Raw genomic sequence first — 18,880 nt, 5'->3', positions numbered from 1 at the left:
ATGATTCTAGTTTTTCCTTAAACAATTTTAAAGTTTTTATTTTTTAAGAAAATATTGATCAAATTTTTAATCAATGCGGATTTTGAAATTAAACCTAATATATTTCATGTATTAGATAATATATATATATATATATATATATGTATGTTAAAAATTACAAAATATAATTAAAAATTTCAATTGAGAAGCATTTACAGATTTTATTAAACATTTTTATTGTTTAAGTTTTAAATGTTTTTATATTGTAATTTAATTCAATAAATAATTTTTTTATTAAATATATTTCCCTTTTTATGTACCAGAAATGTATTTCTTTTTTTTTTCTTAATCAATGATGAGAGAGTACTCACTTTATTGATGTTTAAATAAATAAATTTCTTTTGACCAGAAAAAGTACTTGTATTGATATTTATTTATTATTTGATGAAATTTCATATTCTAAATAATTTGGTGAAATTGATATAATATTTTATTCAATAATAAAGAAAATTTAAAAATACTGAAAATATAATGTTAACAATATATTATTAATATCCATTTGAAATTTTACACTCTTTTCAGTTTTAAATATAAATAAATTGGAAGTAATTTCACACTATTTGAACGAAACCATTTTCAAAATATTATTTACTTAATTGAGATTTTACTTTTATTAATTCTTTTTTATTATTGATATCAAGGTTGAGAAGCAAAAAAGTTAACTTTTAAATGACAATAAAATTAAATAGTGTTAATTAACTTTATTTATTAGCATTATTGATTTTTTTTTTTTGCTTATTTTTAACACTAGAGGAATACAGAATACTGCAATAAATTTTTTATAGGTTACATATATTTTCCTTTTTATTATTATGTAGAGGTGCATATATTTTTCATTAGAGCCAATTTTATTTGAGTTGAATAAGACTATAAAAAATAAAATTTTCCATCTTTGAATAAAATATACCTTAGTTGAAGTGAGTAGATTTAATTAAATCATTAAAAACTAATTTTAATGACTCTACATTAGTAGTACAAGACATGTTTTTAAGGCACATGATAATGAACAATGTATATTAAATTTGTAAACAATTTTTTGATTAATTTCAGATTTAATGAATATTGACTAAAATAATCATGAATATAATTTTAATGAAAATAAAATTTTAATAAATTTAATGAATTCTGACTAAAATAATCATTAATATAATTTTACTGTAAATTTTAATTACAGAGACTAAAAATGAAAAAAATAATATTACAAGGATGGAAAATTAAAAACAAATACATAGACTGAAAGAAAAAAGTGACATTTGTAAGAACAGAAAAAATTAAGCCTTAAATAAAATGTATAAGTTTAATTAAAAATTAATTATCACTCATTTTTTCAACATTTGTAAGAACAAAAAAATTAAGCCTTAAATAAAATGTATAAGTTTAATTAAAAATTAATGTAAAAATTAATGATCACTCATTTTTTCAACCTTTCTTTCAGTTTTTCCCCCTTATTCAACTCTAAGGTCACACACATTGCATAAACACTCTAAACTCTCATGTTCACCGTATACATTATTCCTTCACCCTCTAACACAAACATACCTCAGAAAAAAATGCAAAAAAAATGCACACTCAAGGTGCTCTCAACATGAACATACATCCATTAATCACTTTTTTTTCCTCACTCAACGCCCACGATTCATCAGGCAATTTTGGCAGCTTGGCATCTGGATCAAAATGTTTACTAGCCATAATGTGAAGATTCATCTTCCAGCAGATATTTGATGCATCTTCTAATTAGGAAATTTACATTTTCATATGACATAATTAGGCTGAAATATACAGACAATACATGCATAACTATAATTTAAGGTAAAAGAAACCAACAAGTCAGTCCCAGTGCAACTAATGGCTTTAATTACATCAATAAAAAAATCACCTCACTCCCCTTTGCTTTATGAATATAATGTTAAATACTTAAATATGAAAAAACAAATATTCCTATCCTATAAAATCCTCCTCCTAAAAACCACCTCATAAGCCTAAAGCAACTCTACACAGAACCTAGCACATTTGTGGTACATGAATCAATGGGGTTTGCAAGCATGATCTTAGTTTTATGTAATTAAAACATGAAGTGCCATATTTCAGTATCTTGCATCTGTATAAATTTAGGATTAGGATTCATTGCTCTGAAAGCTTTCACAGGGATTTTAGAATAACCCACATCTTAGAAAGTGGCTTTCCATCAACCCGTTCAATTAACATCTGCACCTTCATGTAGATTTACATGTATGCTGTGGATCATATTTAATCTTATCCTTTTCTTACATTGGTAGACATACCAAAGAAAAGCATTCAGTGGTAAAATGTCATGAAATTCTGGTTGAAAGTTACTTCCATAGATGCAGTGTGCCTTATATTCTCAAAATCCGCCTTAACTTGTAAACCTGAAAAGGTAGAAGTCCTTATCCTTAGTACTGTCAAGCAGACATAGTCAATACAAACATATGCATATTACTTCAAAAGTTCTGCACAGAACATCTGATTGAAGGTTTGTAAATTGTAATATACATGACTTTTGCAATGAGTAATCTTAGGAGTAATATAGTTATAGTGCAATTTATATTTATATAAACTAATAGAGGAAAATCCCTGAATATAGACTTAGAAATTAATTACAATAAGTGCCAAAGAACTTGAGCGCTGAAATGTAGATATGGTTTTATTTATTATATAAGCAATATACATGTCTAAATTGAAACTATTCATTATTTCATTCAACATATTCCCCCTATAGCATCTTAAAATTTAATGAGTGTCATATAATTATTATATCCATAGTTTCAGAAAACACAACACTTCGAATCGATACACATATATAGATAAATTGACAACAAACTGCAACAGTTGGCTTTTGGGATCAAGATTGTGGCTAAGTTGTAGGGAAACATTGGTCTAAGGGTTAGTTTAGTGCCCCCTTAAAAAGGGATGAAAATTTCAAGGATAAACTTATGTTATAAAAGTGTATGAAAAAGCCATTTCTTAAAAGGTTATGTCCTCAGCAAAAAGGTGCTGGTATGATATGAGTCCACGCATCAAAAGAGAACAATATGTTTAACCCAAAGAATAGAGTTCAACAAAATCAGATAATTAGTGTTTTACAATTGAGAGGACACCAAACTGAATATCAAAAAGTTGCTGGTATGGTATGAGCCCACACATCAAAAGAGAACAATGTTTTCAACCGAAAGAATAGAGTTCAATAAAATCAGATAATTAGTGTTTTCAACCTTTCTGCATTTATCTGTAAATTGCACATCTACATTTTTTTTCTTAATGGTGATAGTTATTGATACCACCAAATAAGGGCTAATAAGAACCTAGAAAAATAACTTCAAGTTAGATATATTTCAAGTCTTTGATTGTATAACTATGATACATATAGTTCTTGGGAATAAAGTAAAATGTAATAACAGCAACGAAGTTATCAACCTGAGAAGTTCTGCTGGGTAGTGACACCTCTAAGCAGTTTCGAAGGCCATCAACTCTGTCAATAGTCAATACATTTGTTGCACACATCAAAGATACAAAATAAATAAATAAAAAGTACAAAAGTAAATCTTTAAAAAGGAAAGAGATTTAAAGAGCATTGGTACCTTCTGCTGATAGTTTTTAGAAAATACTGTTCTTCTTTAAGGATCCCTTGACCTCCATACTTTATTTCATCTGTGTTTAGAATAATCTGTGCCAGCAAAACTTAGTTATCACTACAAAGGGCCTAAAACAAAATAATTAAAAAACTATGCCTTCAAACAGATTGAAATATGCAAAGATAACAGTACAGGGATGAAAAAAATAAGGTTTAAATGCAATTTTGGACCCCCTATTTTGTTCAATCTGCAATTTTACTTCTTCCCTTTTAAAATAGAGACATTTAGTCCTTCTATTTTAGAAAATTCACACTTTTTATCCCCATATTTTAAAAGAAAATCCACAATTTTGGTCCAATCTTCAATTTTATCTGCATTTTATTTCTTACATTATAATTAATTAAATCATTTTTTTATGATATCTTAAATGAATATGTTAGGTCTAGGATTCAACTTGATCAAAATAAAAGAAATAAAACATAGGAAAAATTGTGAACTTGACTAAAATTGAAAATTTTGCAAAATAGAAGGACCAAATGTCTCTATTTTGAAATAGGGGATTAAAATCGTGGATTTTTTAAAATAGAGAAACCAAATGTCTCTATTTTAAAATGGAGGGACCAAAATTGCAGATTGAGCAAAATAGGGGAACCAAAATTGGATTTAAGCCAAAAAAAAAATAACACGAGAAGTTACAAATTCATGATGAACTGACTCTTACTTGATATTCCCCAGCTTCTTCTACACCTATGCTGTAACTATCATAAGAATCTTTTGGATGAAAATTGAAAATAAAGAGAAGGGGACCTCTGATGTAAGATATGACCTGCAATGCAAATAATAGAAGTATCTACTGTTAATACATACATTATTAATTAATTGACACTGGTTGGCAAGGTATATCATAAAAATATATAATACAAATATGTCAAGGGCTTGCATATATAAACAGAAGAAAGCAAAGCATGATGCCATTAGACAAATGAGGAAAAGAACATATACCATTGAACTGTCAACAAATATGCCAGAAAGGAATTAAAAAAATTCAATATACCATTGAGCTATCATTCACATGGTGAATGTTTGGAATATTTCGTGAGAGCACTTTGACATTTTCATCCAGCTTCATCATATCCTGAAAATAAGTGTACAAGTAATTTCATTGCTTGGCATTTTAATAATCTTTGTTTGCTTACAGGTCAGTTACATACAGTGTCCTAATCCAAAAGGCAGCTTCAAGTCAAATATGATTAATAAATACATGGTTAAATTGAATTCAAGAAACCGCTAGCAGCCTATACTGTTTATGAATAAAAAATTATTAGCAAACTCTAAACACCATACAAATTGATGCATTTAATATTTGAGCAGTTCAACCTCAATTACGTTCCAAGAACACAACTTTTAATACCAAGAGATTAGATCACCTTATCAAAAGCAAATAAATCACGGTGAACTCCATCTTTTGTCAAAAGATCCCACTGACGATTGGCAAGCAAATACGAGTTGTTGTTGCTTGATGTTGGAAATTCAACTCTCTGGCACAGGCAAAACATCAAATACATTATCAGTCACGAATAAGGAAGTATGAATATGCACATACTTAATACGAGGAATCCTCACCTTTGGATGCCCAAATTCATTACCCATGAAGTTCAGATAGGCACGACCACCAATCGTTAATGTGATCAATCGGATAATCTAGCCCAAAAGTCAAGAAAATTAATCAAGAATGATTAAAATTGAATGAAAATTCACCTTACATGATACACACACACAGATACCAGAAGCATGTTACTTTTAATATAGAAATGGAGGAAGAAATTTTGGAAAAATTTCAGAAGCAGAACCCACAGAATTATTTATGCTAAACCTACTGCATAATTACCCATGTTATAACAGTAATGCTTAACAACTTGGAGAGAGAGGGGGGGGGGGGGGGAACCAAATTTTATTTCTAATTTCAAAATCCTTGTTTTAACTTCTAAATAGTAAATTTAGAGAATAGTGAACAGCATACTTTATGTAATGAAGATCCCCTCAATAAAGATTCCTTATAGTGATTTGAATTCTCATCTATTTCACCAAACAATATTTCTGCAAATGATCGCCTTCCGGATATGGACTGACAAAAAGAAAAGAATAATTCAAAACAATAGCAAAGAAATAGAGCTCATAGTTCTAGAAATTGAGTAAGTTAAGTTACCTGGTTGTGATTTTCAGCATACATAAGCATCTTGTCAGCATGTTCTCTATTGGAAACTAATGTGTTAACAATCTACACCATTAGAAGTAAAAACAATGATTATAGAATTTAATTAAAAAAAATAAAATAAAATACTAACAGGGCCAACCAAAACATTTCATTTAATGAAAGAATAATCAATTATATTCAAGTACAACCTTAGTCATGCTCCATTCATGATCAGGAACACTCTCAAGAAAGGTTGACCACATATCAGGCACAGAAAGGTTGACATAGTAATCAAATCCCAATCCACCTTGAGAAGTTGGCTCACATAATCCAGGATAAAATGTTGCCTGAGCAATGGATACAAACATTATATTAATGTGAAGACCTCAGGATAATGACTGTTTAGCTTCCAAAATGCGCTCCCCAAAACTTATGGGCAGGGGATGGTAGAAGAATAAATGCAAATGACTAAAGAAACAGGAGGAAATCACTGAATAAATGCAAATCACTATGTAAACATCAGGAAGATTACATTAAATAATTAACAAAGCACATTTTCAGTAACCCCCCACCTCCCCAAAAAAAGAAAGAAAAAATAATAAAAAAAAGACACAGCAGATTATCTTTTTCCTTTTTTTGTTATATTGGCTTATTGAATCATGACAAATGCTTATCTTTTTAACATGTTTACCTACTTGATGAGCCTTTTAATCTGACATCAACCAAGTCTTCTCACAACTAGGTGGTGCCAGCTACATAGATTAAATGATATCAATGAGATGAGATATAACAAAAATCATTTCTTTTTTGCAAACCCATTTAGAGTAAAGTCTCTTTTAATGGTTACTCCTAAAGTTTACTTTCATCATCCTTCATGCCTTTTTGTCAGTCTATTTTCCATTTGACTGCATGGGCAACAAACAGTTTGGAAGCATGCACATAGTTCCAATTCACAATAAATGGCCTATTTGTCTTTTTTCTATTCACTCTTAAAAAGTGCTATGCACCCAAGTTAAGTATGCAAAAGTACCTAAAATTATAAAATAAAAAGAAAAGAACATAAATACTTACATCTTCTGCTATTGTGATAATATTTGGGTGAAGAGAATGCAGTATCTCGTTGGCCAAGATAAGATATACTAGCGCATCCTTGTCAACATATTGGTTGCAGTACCTGAATGAAACTAACATATGTAATCTATACAATTTTTAATTGTCATTGTGTATCCTATTTTAAAAGCAATATAAGTAATACAGATCAATTGTCTTGAAATTCTGCAAATGTCAAGTTGTATCATAAGGAGAAACAAACAAAAAATTGACAATGATACAGGAAACCTTAAAGAATCTTTTGAAAGGGGAGAAATACAATGTGAATGCCTTCATAACAGCATTAGGATTCAGCAATGTCTTGGAACTAAAATATCTTTGCAAAAACCAACTAAAACTCATGTAAATTTATCCATAAGAAGCAATAAACTTTGGAAAAAGACCTTACTCCTCCAATTCTCCAGTAAAAGAAGCAAAACCATTGTGAGTATACATCATAGATGAAACTGAATGGAACTGAAAACCATCAATTTGATACTCCACAATCCACCTGTTCAGAAATCATTTCATGAGTAATTTAGCGTATACCAACCCCTCCTGCCAAATGCTGAAGCAATAAAAAGTAACAAACGAATAACAAATAATAAAAAAAATCAAGTTCTGTATAAAATAATTAACTAATTGATCAATCAGGTAGAAAGGCCATGACTCAAAGAGACAACTACAGCGAGAAGTGTACTCTACAGTGTCTTTGCTTTGCAATTGCATATACCAGTTCAAGTTTGATAGGAGGAAATGCAAAACATCAGGGTCACCATATTTGAACATTCTCGTTCCCCAAAATTTGTGTTGCCCTCGTTTACCTATTCAACAAGGAAAGTTGAAATCAAAACTGGTATTTACAGGTATTGGAATGATGGCAAAGCAGAAAAGGAAAATTCAACACAACATGTTCTTTATAAAAAGGAACCAAAAGAAAATATAAATATCATATTCAGGAAACATATAAAAGTCTATCATTGGACAACAAACAACTTACCAAACAGAGAAAGAATTCAATGAGATCTAAATAAAAGAAGTTTGTTGAGACAGGATGGCTACCCTTTTAACAGTAGTATATTTCAAGAATTGCATATTCAAATATTTAAAATGCAGAGATGAAATTTATTATATCAAGAATTGACATCAAATAACAGAGGAAATGTTAGGGGAAAGATCTAATTAACTGGTTTCGAGGACCAGGGCCTCCATAGAGAAAGGGAAGAAGGAATAAGGCAAGGAAGATATATTCTCATTCATGATTCTGATTTTATTTACATACTTATTTATACTATCCTCTGCTAACAGAATTCTTATCTTTTGGTGCAAGAGGAATATCACAGAATCAATTCCGTTAAGCTTGTCCCCTGCTCTAACGGCACTATCCCCACTAAATCCCTTTTCTACCCTTACGCATAATCTTGAAGGTAAGCTGGCCTCATTACTCTCCTTTTGGGCTTTTCCATATTCTGCACCTCTGCTGAATGTTCTCTTTGTACCCCTGCTCTGTGATCTGTGTTTTCCCTATCATCCCGCGGCCCTTGGGAAATCACCTTGTCCTCAAGGTGATAGTCATTAAGCAAAGCAGACCAATCCTCCCAAGACGTATCATCTGGGGATAAGCCATGCCATTGAACCAAGACTTCCCAAGCTTCAGAAGGGGTTTTGCGATAATCCACAATTGCTGCCGGAGTGATAATGGGTTGGTCATTATGAAATTGAGCAGGTAGAGGCGCGAAAGAAGTGGTGTCCAATTGACCATGAAACGGTTTGAGTAGAGAGCAATGGAAGACATCATGAATCTTCGTCGCCGGGGGAAGCTGCAGGCGATAAGCCACTTTGCCGATGGCCTCGATAATCTTGAAGGGCCCATAGTACCTTCTTGCTAGTTTCCCCGCAGAACTCTGAGGACCTTTAGCTGATGTTTGTCGGTGAGGTCGCAATTTAAGCCAAACCCAGTCACCCGAATTGCAGCTTACGTCACGCCGATGACGGTCAGCCTGTTCCTTCATGCAACTTTGGGCTTTCAAAAGCTTCCGGCGGACCAATTGGAAGGTTTCCTCACGATCTTGTAACAAGGAATCCACAGCATCCACAGCAGAGGTCCCGGCAATGTACTCAGGGAAATTGAATGGTTTCTTTCCGAAGGTGAGCTCATAAGGAGTTGTCCCGGTGGCTGAGTTCCAAGACGTATTATGTGACCATTCCGCCCAAGGAAGGTATTTACCCCAAGTGTTGGGTCGCCGGTGAACAAAGCTTCTCAAATATTGTTCAATAGTCCTATTGAGTACCTCAGTTTGGCCGTCACTTTGGGGGTGATAGGCGGTGCTCATGCGGAGTTGGGTACCACTGCGCCGGAAGAGCTCCTGCCAGAATCTACTAATAAAGAGAGGGTCGCGGTCAGATACAAGGCTTCGAGGAACACCGTGAAGCTTGACCACAATGTCGACAAATAACGAGGCCACTGTCAATGCTGTGTGAGCTGTGGGAAGCGTACCCAGATGAACTCCCTTCGAGAACCTATCCACGACGACAAGAATGACGGTGTGTCCATGGTATGCCGGCAAACCCGTGATGAAATCGAGAGAAAGGTCCTCCCATGGCCGGAAAGGAACCGGAAGAGGACACAACAATCCGGCCAGGCGCTTAGTCTCATATTTGGTGCACTGACATTCTGCCCAATTGGTCACGAAGTGTGTGACATCCTCCCGGAGCTTAGGCCATGAAAAATTCTCCAAGACCCGAGCAACTGTTTTCGCGATGCCGGCGTGACCCCCTGTGGGTGTTGAATGGAATTCTGCAATTAAAGCGGGAATCAAGTGAAATCCCTCTGGGAGCCAGATACGCCCCTTATGGAGAATCAAATTACTCGAGATAGAGAATGCAGGGTGATTGGAGGGTTGCTCCGTGATAGCTTGGCGTTTTCGGACATAATCAGGGTGGGTTTGTAATTGCTGCTGAAGTTCCTCGAAGAATGTCAGACAAGGAACTGATAACACCCAAAGAGAAGCAGTGTTTTCCGGCAATCGGGAGAGAGCATCGGCGGCTTGATTATGAGCACCGGCCCGGTATTGGATTTCATAATCATAACCAAGCAACCGAGCCAAGTAGGTATGCTGCTCCGGGGTCTGGATTACCTGTGTGAGCAATTCCTTCAGGCTTCTGTGATCAGTGACGATGATGAAGTGATGTCCGAGGAGATATTGACGCCATTTCTTAATGGCTGTCGTGATAGCAAACAATTCACGGACATATGTTGATGACCAGAGGAGCTTGGCACTAAATGGTTTACTGAAGTAGGCAATGGGGTGTCCCTGCTGCGAAAGGACGGCGCCCATGCCAACCCCAGAGGCGTCTGTCTCCACCGTGAAGGGCAGGGTAAAGTCCGGCAGGGCTAAGACCGGAGCTGACGATAACGCGTGTTTGAGACGATCAAAAGCAGTCTGAGTATCCGCCGTCCATCGGAGTGCATCACCAGTGGTTGCCTTAACCAAAGGGGCCGCAATGGTTGCGTAGCCTTTGATGAACCGGCGGTAGAAGCCGGCAAGGCCTAAGAAACTCTTCAAGGTCTTTACAGTTCTTGGAGTCGGCCACTGTTGGATAGCATCGACCTTTGACGGCAATGGTTCAACTCCCCGGTGGGAAACCAGGTGACCTAGGTATTCGACCTGTTCCTGGGCAAAAGAGCACTTTGAAAGCTTCAGTGTGAATTGATGATGAAGGAGTACCTGAAAGGTGAGCTCGAGGTGGTGCACATGGACATCCAAGGAGTTGCTGTATATCAAAATGTCATCGAAGAAGACAATGAGGAATTGGCGGAGGTATGGCCGGAAAATAGCATTCATGGTGGCCTGAAATGATGAGGGGGCGTTGCACAACCCGAATGGCATTACCTTGAATTCGTAATGGCCATGATGGGTGCGGAAAGCAGTCTTAGGGATATCGGGAGGGTGCATGCGTATCTGATGGTAGCCCTGGAGCAAATCGAGCTTAGAGAAATACCTTGCGCCACCCAATTCATCGAGTAACTCATCGATCGTCGGAATTGGGAACCGGTCTCTCACGGTCAACGCATTCAGTGCTCTGTAATCGACGCAGAACCTCCATGAACCATCTTGCTTCTTAACCAACAAAACAGGAGAAGAAAAGGGGCTAGAGCTGGGCTGGATAAGGCCCTTTTGCAACATTGAATCCACCTGAGACTCAATCTCCTGTTTTTGGTAATGGGGATAACGGTATGGGCGGACATTGACCGGAGGTGCTTGGGGAAGGAGATGTATGTGGTGGTCGGTGTCACGGGTTGGGGGTAGTGTGTTCGGAGGGTGGAACAGGGTATCGTATTTGGTCAATAAGGTAAGGATACTTGGAGGCAAGTCCTGCGTGGAGGTGTCAACACTGGGTAAGAGGGTGATATGGTAATAGAGCCCATCCCTGTTCTTACGACTCAGTCTGCGAAATTGTAACGAAGAAAGTGAACTCAGGGCAGCATCCATGTCCCCCTGTAAGTGAATCAAGTTGTCTTCATAGAAGAATTGCATTGTCAGGTGATTGTAATCGGTGAGCACTGGGCCCAAGGATTTGAGCCAGTGCACTCCAAGGACAACATTCGCACCGGAGATTGGTAGTACATAAAGGTCAACGTGAAATGTGGTGGTCTGAATAGTAATAGGGACAGCGGAGCACAACGAATTGCATTCTAATTGTTGGCCATTGCCAACCATGACACGGAGGGGTGACGTAGACATGGGACGCAGGCCCAATTGGGAGACCAATTGCAGTTGGATGAAGTTATGCGTGCTTCCTCCGTCCACCAGGAGCACGACGTCACGACCGGAAATGGTGGCTACGAAACGGAGCGTTTCAGGGGCTAAGTGGCCTGCTAAGGAGTTTAAACTGAGTTGGGCCGGGTACAGGTCATGGGTATCGGGCGGGTCAGGAGCGGGTTCGGGTATGTGGTCCAATGGCTCTATAAGAGGCGGGTTAGGGTTATCCTCCTCTTCAGCTAGCAACAGGAATACCCGAGAGGCGCAGCGGTGCCCCCGGTGGTACTTCTCGTCGCAGCTGAAGCAGAGCCCGCGCTCACGGCGAGAGGCTATCTCGTCGGAGGTGAGGCGCTTGAAGGGTGGCGGTGGGGGTCGAGGGGAAGTCGTGAGAAGAGGGGGAAGAGGGTTAGGGCGAAGTGAAATGGGGTTCGAGGGAGAAGGTGGCGGTGGGCGAGGGCGGTGGGGAGGGGGTGGCGGTGGGGGTCTGTGGTCGATGAGTTTTTCCTCCTGCAGGCGGGCGAGGCCGGCGGCCTGAGAGAGGGTCAGGGGCTGGTGCGCTTGCACCTCGCGGCGGATTTCCGGAAGGAGGCCGGAGATGAAGCAGCTGAGGAGGACCGTTGGAGGAATGCCGGAAACACGATTCGAAAGATCCTCGAACTCCGCTTGGTAAGCAGCTACTGTCCCTTTCTGCATGAGTTTGCACAGTGCCCCTGTGGGGTCTTCGTACTGCGAAGGGGCAAACCGGGATTGCAAAGCCTGGAGAAACACGGGCCAAGATGTGAGGTGACCATTGCTGGTCATCCACTGAAACCAAGAGAGTGCGCGGCCCTCCATATAGAACGATGCAATCGTTAAACGCTCGTACTCGGGGGTGCCGTGATACTCGAAAAATTGGTTTATTTTAAAAATCCAGCCCAAAGGATCTGTACCATCGAACCGTGGGACGTCTAATTTCATTCTATGGTTGGTTACAGGAGCAGGGAAATGACGAGGCAAAGGGGAGGAGAAGGACGGTGCGGGCGGTATCAAAGGGGAAACGTGATGTATGAGATCGTCAATTTTGCTGGTGAGGGATAATTGTTGGTGGGTGAGGCGGATGAGAAGCTCTTCCAATTTGTCGGCGGAAGAAGGAGGTGGTTCGGTCATGGTGAAGGAACGAGAGCACCAATGTTAGGGGAAAGATCTAATTAACTGGTTTCGAGGACCAGGGCCTCCATAGAGAAAGGGAAGAAGGAATAAGGCAAGGAAGATATATTCTCATTCATGATTCTGATTTTATTTACATACTTATTTATACTATCCTCTGCTAACAGAATTCTTATCTTTTGGTGCAAGAGGAATATCACAGAATCAATTCCGTTAAGCTTGTCCCCTGCTCTAACGGCACTATCCCCACTAAATCCCTTTTCTACCCTTACGCATAATCTTGAAGGTAAGCTGGCCTCATTACTCTCCTTTTGGGCTTTTCCATATTCTGCACCTCTGCTGAATGTTCTCTTTGTACCCCTGCTCTGTGATCTGTGTTTTCCCTATCAGGAAACATCATTCACAGACTAATATCTGATGTCACATCAGACTGGCTGATTAATAGTAGAATGGCAAGGGAAAAAAACAAAAAAAATTGCATGACACTAAATGACGATTTTTCAGCAGTATGAACAGGTACCAGAACGAAAAAAACAGTCATTAGATCCATCAAACATTGACAATCCGACCATCTCATCTGCTGCAGCATATGAATGGACAATTTCTAAGATGATGAGCAGTCCTAGTCCTGTGTGATCAAAAGAAGAGTTAGCAAAATAGTCTCTTTTGCAGAATAAAGACAAAGAGGAGAATTTTGTCATCATATATAATAGATTTTTATATTTTTAGCCTTTAATGCAAAACAGGGAAACTATGTACTGGTGCAGTAACCATTTCTGGCTTAACTTGCTTTTGTTTCTTTTCTTCCTTTAATTTAGATAAATATCCAGTTGGCTTGCTGGTCACAGTGAAGGTTATCCTTCTATTGTAATGAAGGCAAGTGAGTAACCTAATATAATCTAGCATGCTCTTCTTGTCTCCAAATTTTAATGTTAAAATGCCTGGAATTGTGCTCCTTCCACAGGATTTTGTTGTGTTAGGCCAGAGCATAATTCCAGGATTTTCAGCTGTTGGAAATATTATAGTAAATTTACTTAGGAAATAGTATGATCATGTATATCATGTCAAAATGCATTTAGTGTTCATGGGTATTAGTGTCTAGGAAATTGCACTCTTAATATTAGTCAAGGAAACAGTCTCCACTAATGCTATTAAGAGAGTCTTGCATAACCTATATACTACATTATACTAAAATAATAAAGCATTCCCATTCTCTAAAGCCTCTCAAAATTCTGTTTCTCTGTTTCTGTTCCTTTCAATATTCAATATCAGCAATACATTTCCATATCCACAACTTTATGGAACATGCTTATGTTCATAGCCAAAATGTAGTTTTATGTACATTGTTGTTTTTCATAAGAATTTCTCTAGGTTCATATCCACAACTTTTTAACTTGCCTGGGTTGTCTTTTTTATTTCACTATGTAATATTTCTTTCTTTCCTTTTTTATTTTCTGAATAAATTTAGGAGGATTATTGATCCACCTGCTTTTGTGTTCTCCCCTTTCAAAATGAATTATTGTTTTATCCCCAAAAAAAATAAAAAGAGTGTCATAATTGAATTCAAAGGAGATCTCAACTTAGATCAGCATGTTATCACATTTCAGTTCTCTGATATTTTTTTTTTCAGAACAGCAATAATATTGACACTTTTAAGTGCAAAGAACTTCTACAAAACTTATAAAGTAGTAGGTCATCATTAATCAGAAGAAACAATTAAAAATTCCAACAGTTAGTACAGCATAAAAATGCTAACCATGGGCCTCGTCAACTAATCGCTTAAAGTCCTCAGGGGTGCCATATCGACTACTAACAGCAAAAAAATTTGTAACCTGCACAATCCGATGAAAGTTTGAACATGTCACTAAAGGTCAGAGTAGAAATAAACAACGAACAGAACTTATGAACAGATACAAGTGGCATACGTGCACATAGTCTCATAGCCTGTGCCATGACTTACAAGGAAAAGCAATGTATGCCTTTTACACATTTCATACACATCAATTATTACAATCTGGTTTGTCAAACAAATCATTCAGCATCAATTGCTACTGACTTTGTCTTATATATTAATATTTAATAATACTTAATTTAATAGATATATTGGGTAATTCTCCATATTCTAACAACTTAGAAGTATAAAGCCTAACATGGTTACATTAACCTATAATAGAAGCTTCACATTCAGATTTACACACCTGACACTAAGACCACTTAATGTTCCTACCCTACCCCTGCTCATGCATTCCAGTGAGCATCATGTTAGTAACTTGAAGAACTTCTAAAGAATCTCAATCACAATATAATTACAGTGAGAAAAATAGTTAAGAATTACAACATTTAACTTACTCTGTAACCAACAGTAAAATAATCCTTGTGTTCAACAATTCCAATCAACTGGATGGCATTGTATCCAGCTTCCTTAATGTAAGGAAGCACCTGCATTGTGCATATAATAAAAGTAAAAATTCAATGGAGCCCATTACAATATATAGACATGGAAGATATGTATAATTGATTAGTTACAAATTCCAACCCAAAGAAATGAGGGGGGAAACCTTGTCTGTGAAATCATTGAATGAGGATATTTTTGGCTCAGAACCACTAATTCCAACATGAGCTTCATATATCCGCAGGGATTTTGGTACTTTGGGACTCATATTTTTCCATTTGTATGCTTGCTCAGGGGATGGTTCCCAGTGGATTGCACAAGCTTGCCTTCCATCTACCTCTGCAATGCATTAAATCAGCATCATTCAGATAACACAAATCAGTGTATACACACACACACACACACACACACAGACAACTGACTGACTTCCAAGAATCAATATAAGATTTACCTGGCTGGACATATGTAGCCCAAGCAGGCACCCTCTCCAACGGTCCATTTGCAGTGTTGAAGTAGACCCTGTACTTGCTGCCATGAGGAATGCCAGGACTATACTTTTTCATCCAAGCCTTCCTACCTTTACGTGTCTCAAACCAGTACAGTACAGGAGGTTCCAGTGCACGAATTTTCTCTTGCCATTGAGGATCAACTATCACATTATATATGTCATACTCCTTGCCACTATCAATCGCAGCAGTAGGGGAAGGTCCATGCTCTGCAGCCCATGCTTTGTATCTTGTTTCTGGATCTGGTATGTCCGGTATGTCCTCTATGGTTTGAGGTCCATTAGGACCAAATATCTGCTCATATAACTTTACTGGCCCTTCAAAACGATTATTTACAAATCGGTCTTCTCCTGGTTGCCAGTACTTTTCATTTGCTTTCTTTATGAGCTCTTCAACAGAGACACCACTATCCCCTTTATCATAATCATCTACATAGTTATACATTTGAAAATAATATTTATCTGGCTCTTCTCCCTCTCTCAGCTTATCTTGAAGAATGATAAACCAGTATCCAAAATCATCATGACCAAAGTAATGCTCTCTTGCACAATCTTCTGTAGGTGACCACCCATTGAAGTCACCAATAATTGCACAATAGCGGGCCCCTGCATTTACTTGCTTGTCAGAAAATAAGAAAGGATGGACAAAATCATGTTCAAACAACATATTTTTCTTGGTGACAATGGCAACTTGACAAAATAATGATTTTTCTGTATCACATCTCTTCGCAAGGGCCAATGTGTTGGCCACTAGTAGCAAGAAGTTGAGGTTTTACATTAATGCCAGGGAACAGATCAAAGCAGGTATAGCTCAGACATAAAAGACCCAACTACATTTCTCAAAGAGCATAGAATAATTCAAGTTGAGGAACATCCATATGAAATATCAAACATATTGATTTGCCAAATATCTAGGGTGATAATATAAAGCTCAGGGTGATAAAATCGAACATTAAGAAATAATTCTTGCTGAAAATAAACAAAATAAATTAGACTACGGATTTCAGAATCAGAAAGACTGTAAAAGAAAACCTAGGGGATAATGTCAAACCTGGAGCCCATTCCATATAATCCACCCGATGTTCTGGATGACGATGCATACCCAGTAACTCAAACCTGGAGCAATACATGCGCAGCTTTGTAAAATAAATACTAACTATCATAACTCCATGATAACTAATTTCAAGAACACAGATAAGAAACATAATACACACCACATATTCCAACTCATGGTTGATTAAATTGATAGTAAGTCAAAATATTCACAAACACCCATTAGGAGGAATAATGTAGCTTCTAGCTGAGAGAATCAAACTGCAAAATTGTGCACCAAATTACAAGCTTAAAGCCACATAATAACGGAACTAACCCAGAAGCCAAAATCATGAAGTTCTCATGCCGTTTCAAAATTTCATCCTTCATGTCCTTCAATACTTTATACCTGAAAACTCCAACAATTAACATCTTATAATGTCAAACATCAAATTTCAAATCAATCCAGTGGCAACAATAAAAGGTGCCCATCATAGCCATGTCATTATTCACTTGCACAACCAAAATTGAAAACAAACAAGTTTCCCCCATTTTATGCAGGGATAATTACACTTGCTAGACTGACACGCTTATCAATGAAAAACTACACCAACTTCTCCCTAGAATGGCCCTCTTTATTTAAGAAATTACACACAACTTCCCTGTTTTTTGTTTTTGGTAGTAACCGTGCACAAGGTGTCCAAAAGAAAGGATCTAACTCCTCTAAAGTGAGCAATCACCTTACAGAATAAAGTAAACAATTTCAGTTGTTGAAAGGAAAAATAAATAAATAAATAAACTTTGATACTATGTACGCAACAAATCATGAACATGTTGGAATATCATTGTAGATTTTTATTAACAACTGAAATTACTTACTTTACCGTTACTCCAAAAAAAACAAAAGATGGAGAGTGTCAGTGTAATATCGTGTGAAGATAATGTAATTACCCCCTCTACTAAATATTACAAGAAGGGATGCAGCTTTTCTAAAGTGAACAATTTACCTTACAGAATAAAGTAAGAAATTTCAGTTGTTGATGAAAAAAATCAACGGTTAATATTATGTGCACATGCATAACTAATCATGAATGTGTAAAAATATCAATGTTGATTTTATTTATATGCTAAAATTATTACTTACAATAATTCCCTTCACTCAAAGGAAAGGAAAGTGTCAGTGTAGTGTCAAGTGAAGAGTGTTACCCCTAAAAAATTCCAACTTTCCATCACAATCACTAAAACCAAACAGACCCAAAAAAGCCAAACGCAAATTCCACTAAACACCACACAACTTCCATTCTCATTTTCCAAAATTCTTGCCTTTCACGGAGGAACTGCGCAAAGGCTTTGTGGGAAATGCCGCGTTTGGCGAGAAAGCCAGCGGGGTTGATACCCTTTTCGCCATCATCGTCGCCAGCGTTCTTGGTTTTGGCCTCTTTCTGGTTCTGCTTCGGGTTTTGGCGTTGGTTGGGGTTCTCTGAGGCAGCACAAGCCTTCGTTGTTGTTTTTCTGCGTTGGAAAGTAACGTTTTGGGGTTTGGTTTGGGAGTGAGGGAAGGAGGTAGCAACGGTTGGAGGGAAGCAGAATCCGAGTGGGATTGAAAGTGTTGACGACATTGTTTGATTATTGAGATAAGGAAGAAGGATAACACTGACGACTATGCTCAGTGTTTTGTGTTGTGTTGTGTGTTCGGTTTTTAGAGAGGTTTAAGGTTTTTTCATTTGAGTCGACCAGTCACAGTGAATGGGCAAGAATCTTACAAAAGGGATATAAAAAAGCATATCTTCTCACTTTTCAATTGAAAAAATAATGTGAAATACAATAAATTGTATATTTGATTAAGGGGTGTATTGGGATTTTAAAAAATATTTTGGAATTTAAAAGAATTTATAAGAAGAATGTAAGATTTCTTTTATGATTAGAATTTGATAGTTTAGATTTTGATAGATTTATAACATGTGAAACGACTTTATAGATTTTTTAAATTTGAAAGGATTTTATGAATTTTTTAAAAATATTAAAAATTTAATAAATAATAGATAAATTTTGGATAAAGAAAAATAAAATCAATATAATCTTTTGATAATTAATTGATTATAAAGTAATATCCTCTTATATATAATGTTT

General features: G+C 36.7%; 1 protein-coding gene across 1 annotated transcript; it reads right to left on the bottom strand.

Moving 5' to 3' along the window:
• Nucleotides 1–1,773: 1,773 nt before the first annotated feature.
• LOC100780600 (1,4-alpha-glucan-branching enzyme 3, chloroplastic/amyloplastic) lies at nucleotides 1,774–18,504 on the bottom strand. The gene is made up of 21 exons (XM_003553012.5): nucleotides 18,074–18,504; nucleotides 17,088–17,159; nucleotides 16,770–16,834; nucleotides 15,665–16,324; nucleotides 15,380–15,552; nucleotides 15,171–15,260; nucleotides 14,578–14,653; nucleotides 13,342–13,449; nucleotides 7,646–7,736; nucleotides 7,322–7,423; nucleotides 6,895–6,997; nucleotides 6,033–6,170; nucleotides 5,836–5,907; nucleotides 5,650–5,754; nucleotides 5,253–5,330; nucleotides 5,057–5,167; nucleotides 4,684–4,764; nucleotides 4,351–4,455; nucleotides 3,636–3,721; nucleotides 3,472–3,526; nucleotides 1,774–2,426 (listed from the first exon to the last, which is right to left on the bottom strand). Exons 1-21 carry the CDS (start codon nucleotides 18,367–18,369, stop codon nucleotides 2,394–2,396), a joined length of 2,700 nt encoding a protein of 899 aa, XP_003553060.1. The 5' UTR covers nucleotides 18,370–18,504; the 3' UTR covers nucleotides 1,774–2,393.
• Between the last annotated feature and the right edge of the window lie 376 nt (nucleotides 18,505–18,880).

The sequence above is a fragment of the Glycine max genome, chromosome 18 (genome assembly GCF_000004515.6).
Source record: "Glycine max cultivar Williams 82 chromosome 18, Glycine_max_v4.0, whole genome shotgun sequence".
NCBI lineage: Eukaryota > Viridiplantae > Streptophyta > Magnoliopsida > Fabales > Fabaceae > Glycine > Glycine max.
Note: the sequence above shows the minus strand (reverse complement) of the source record. Positions and strands in the feature narration are given on the sequence as shown.

Excerpts from the sequence above, each read along its gene's own strand:
- LOC100780600 (XM_003553012.5), bottom strand. The coding sequence starts at position 18,369 with ATGTCGTCAACACTTTCAATCCCACTCGGATTCTGCTTCCCTCCAACC. Across the intron at positions 5,331-5,649 it reads GGGGATCTTCATTACATAAA|ATTATCCGATTGATCACATT; the intron begins GTATGCTGTTCA and ends CTTTTGGGCTAG. Across the intron at positions 3,722-4,350 it reads AAGAAGCTGGGGAATATCAA|ATTATTCTAAACACAGATGA; the intron begins GTAAGAGTCAGT and ends TTGCTGGCACAG.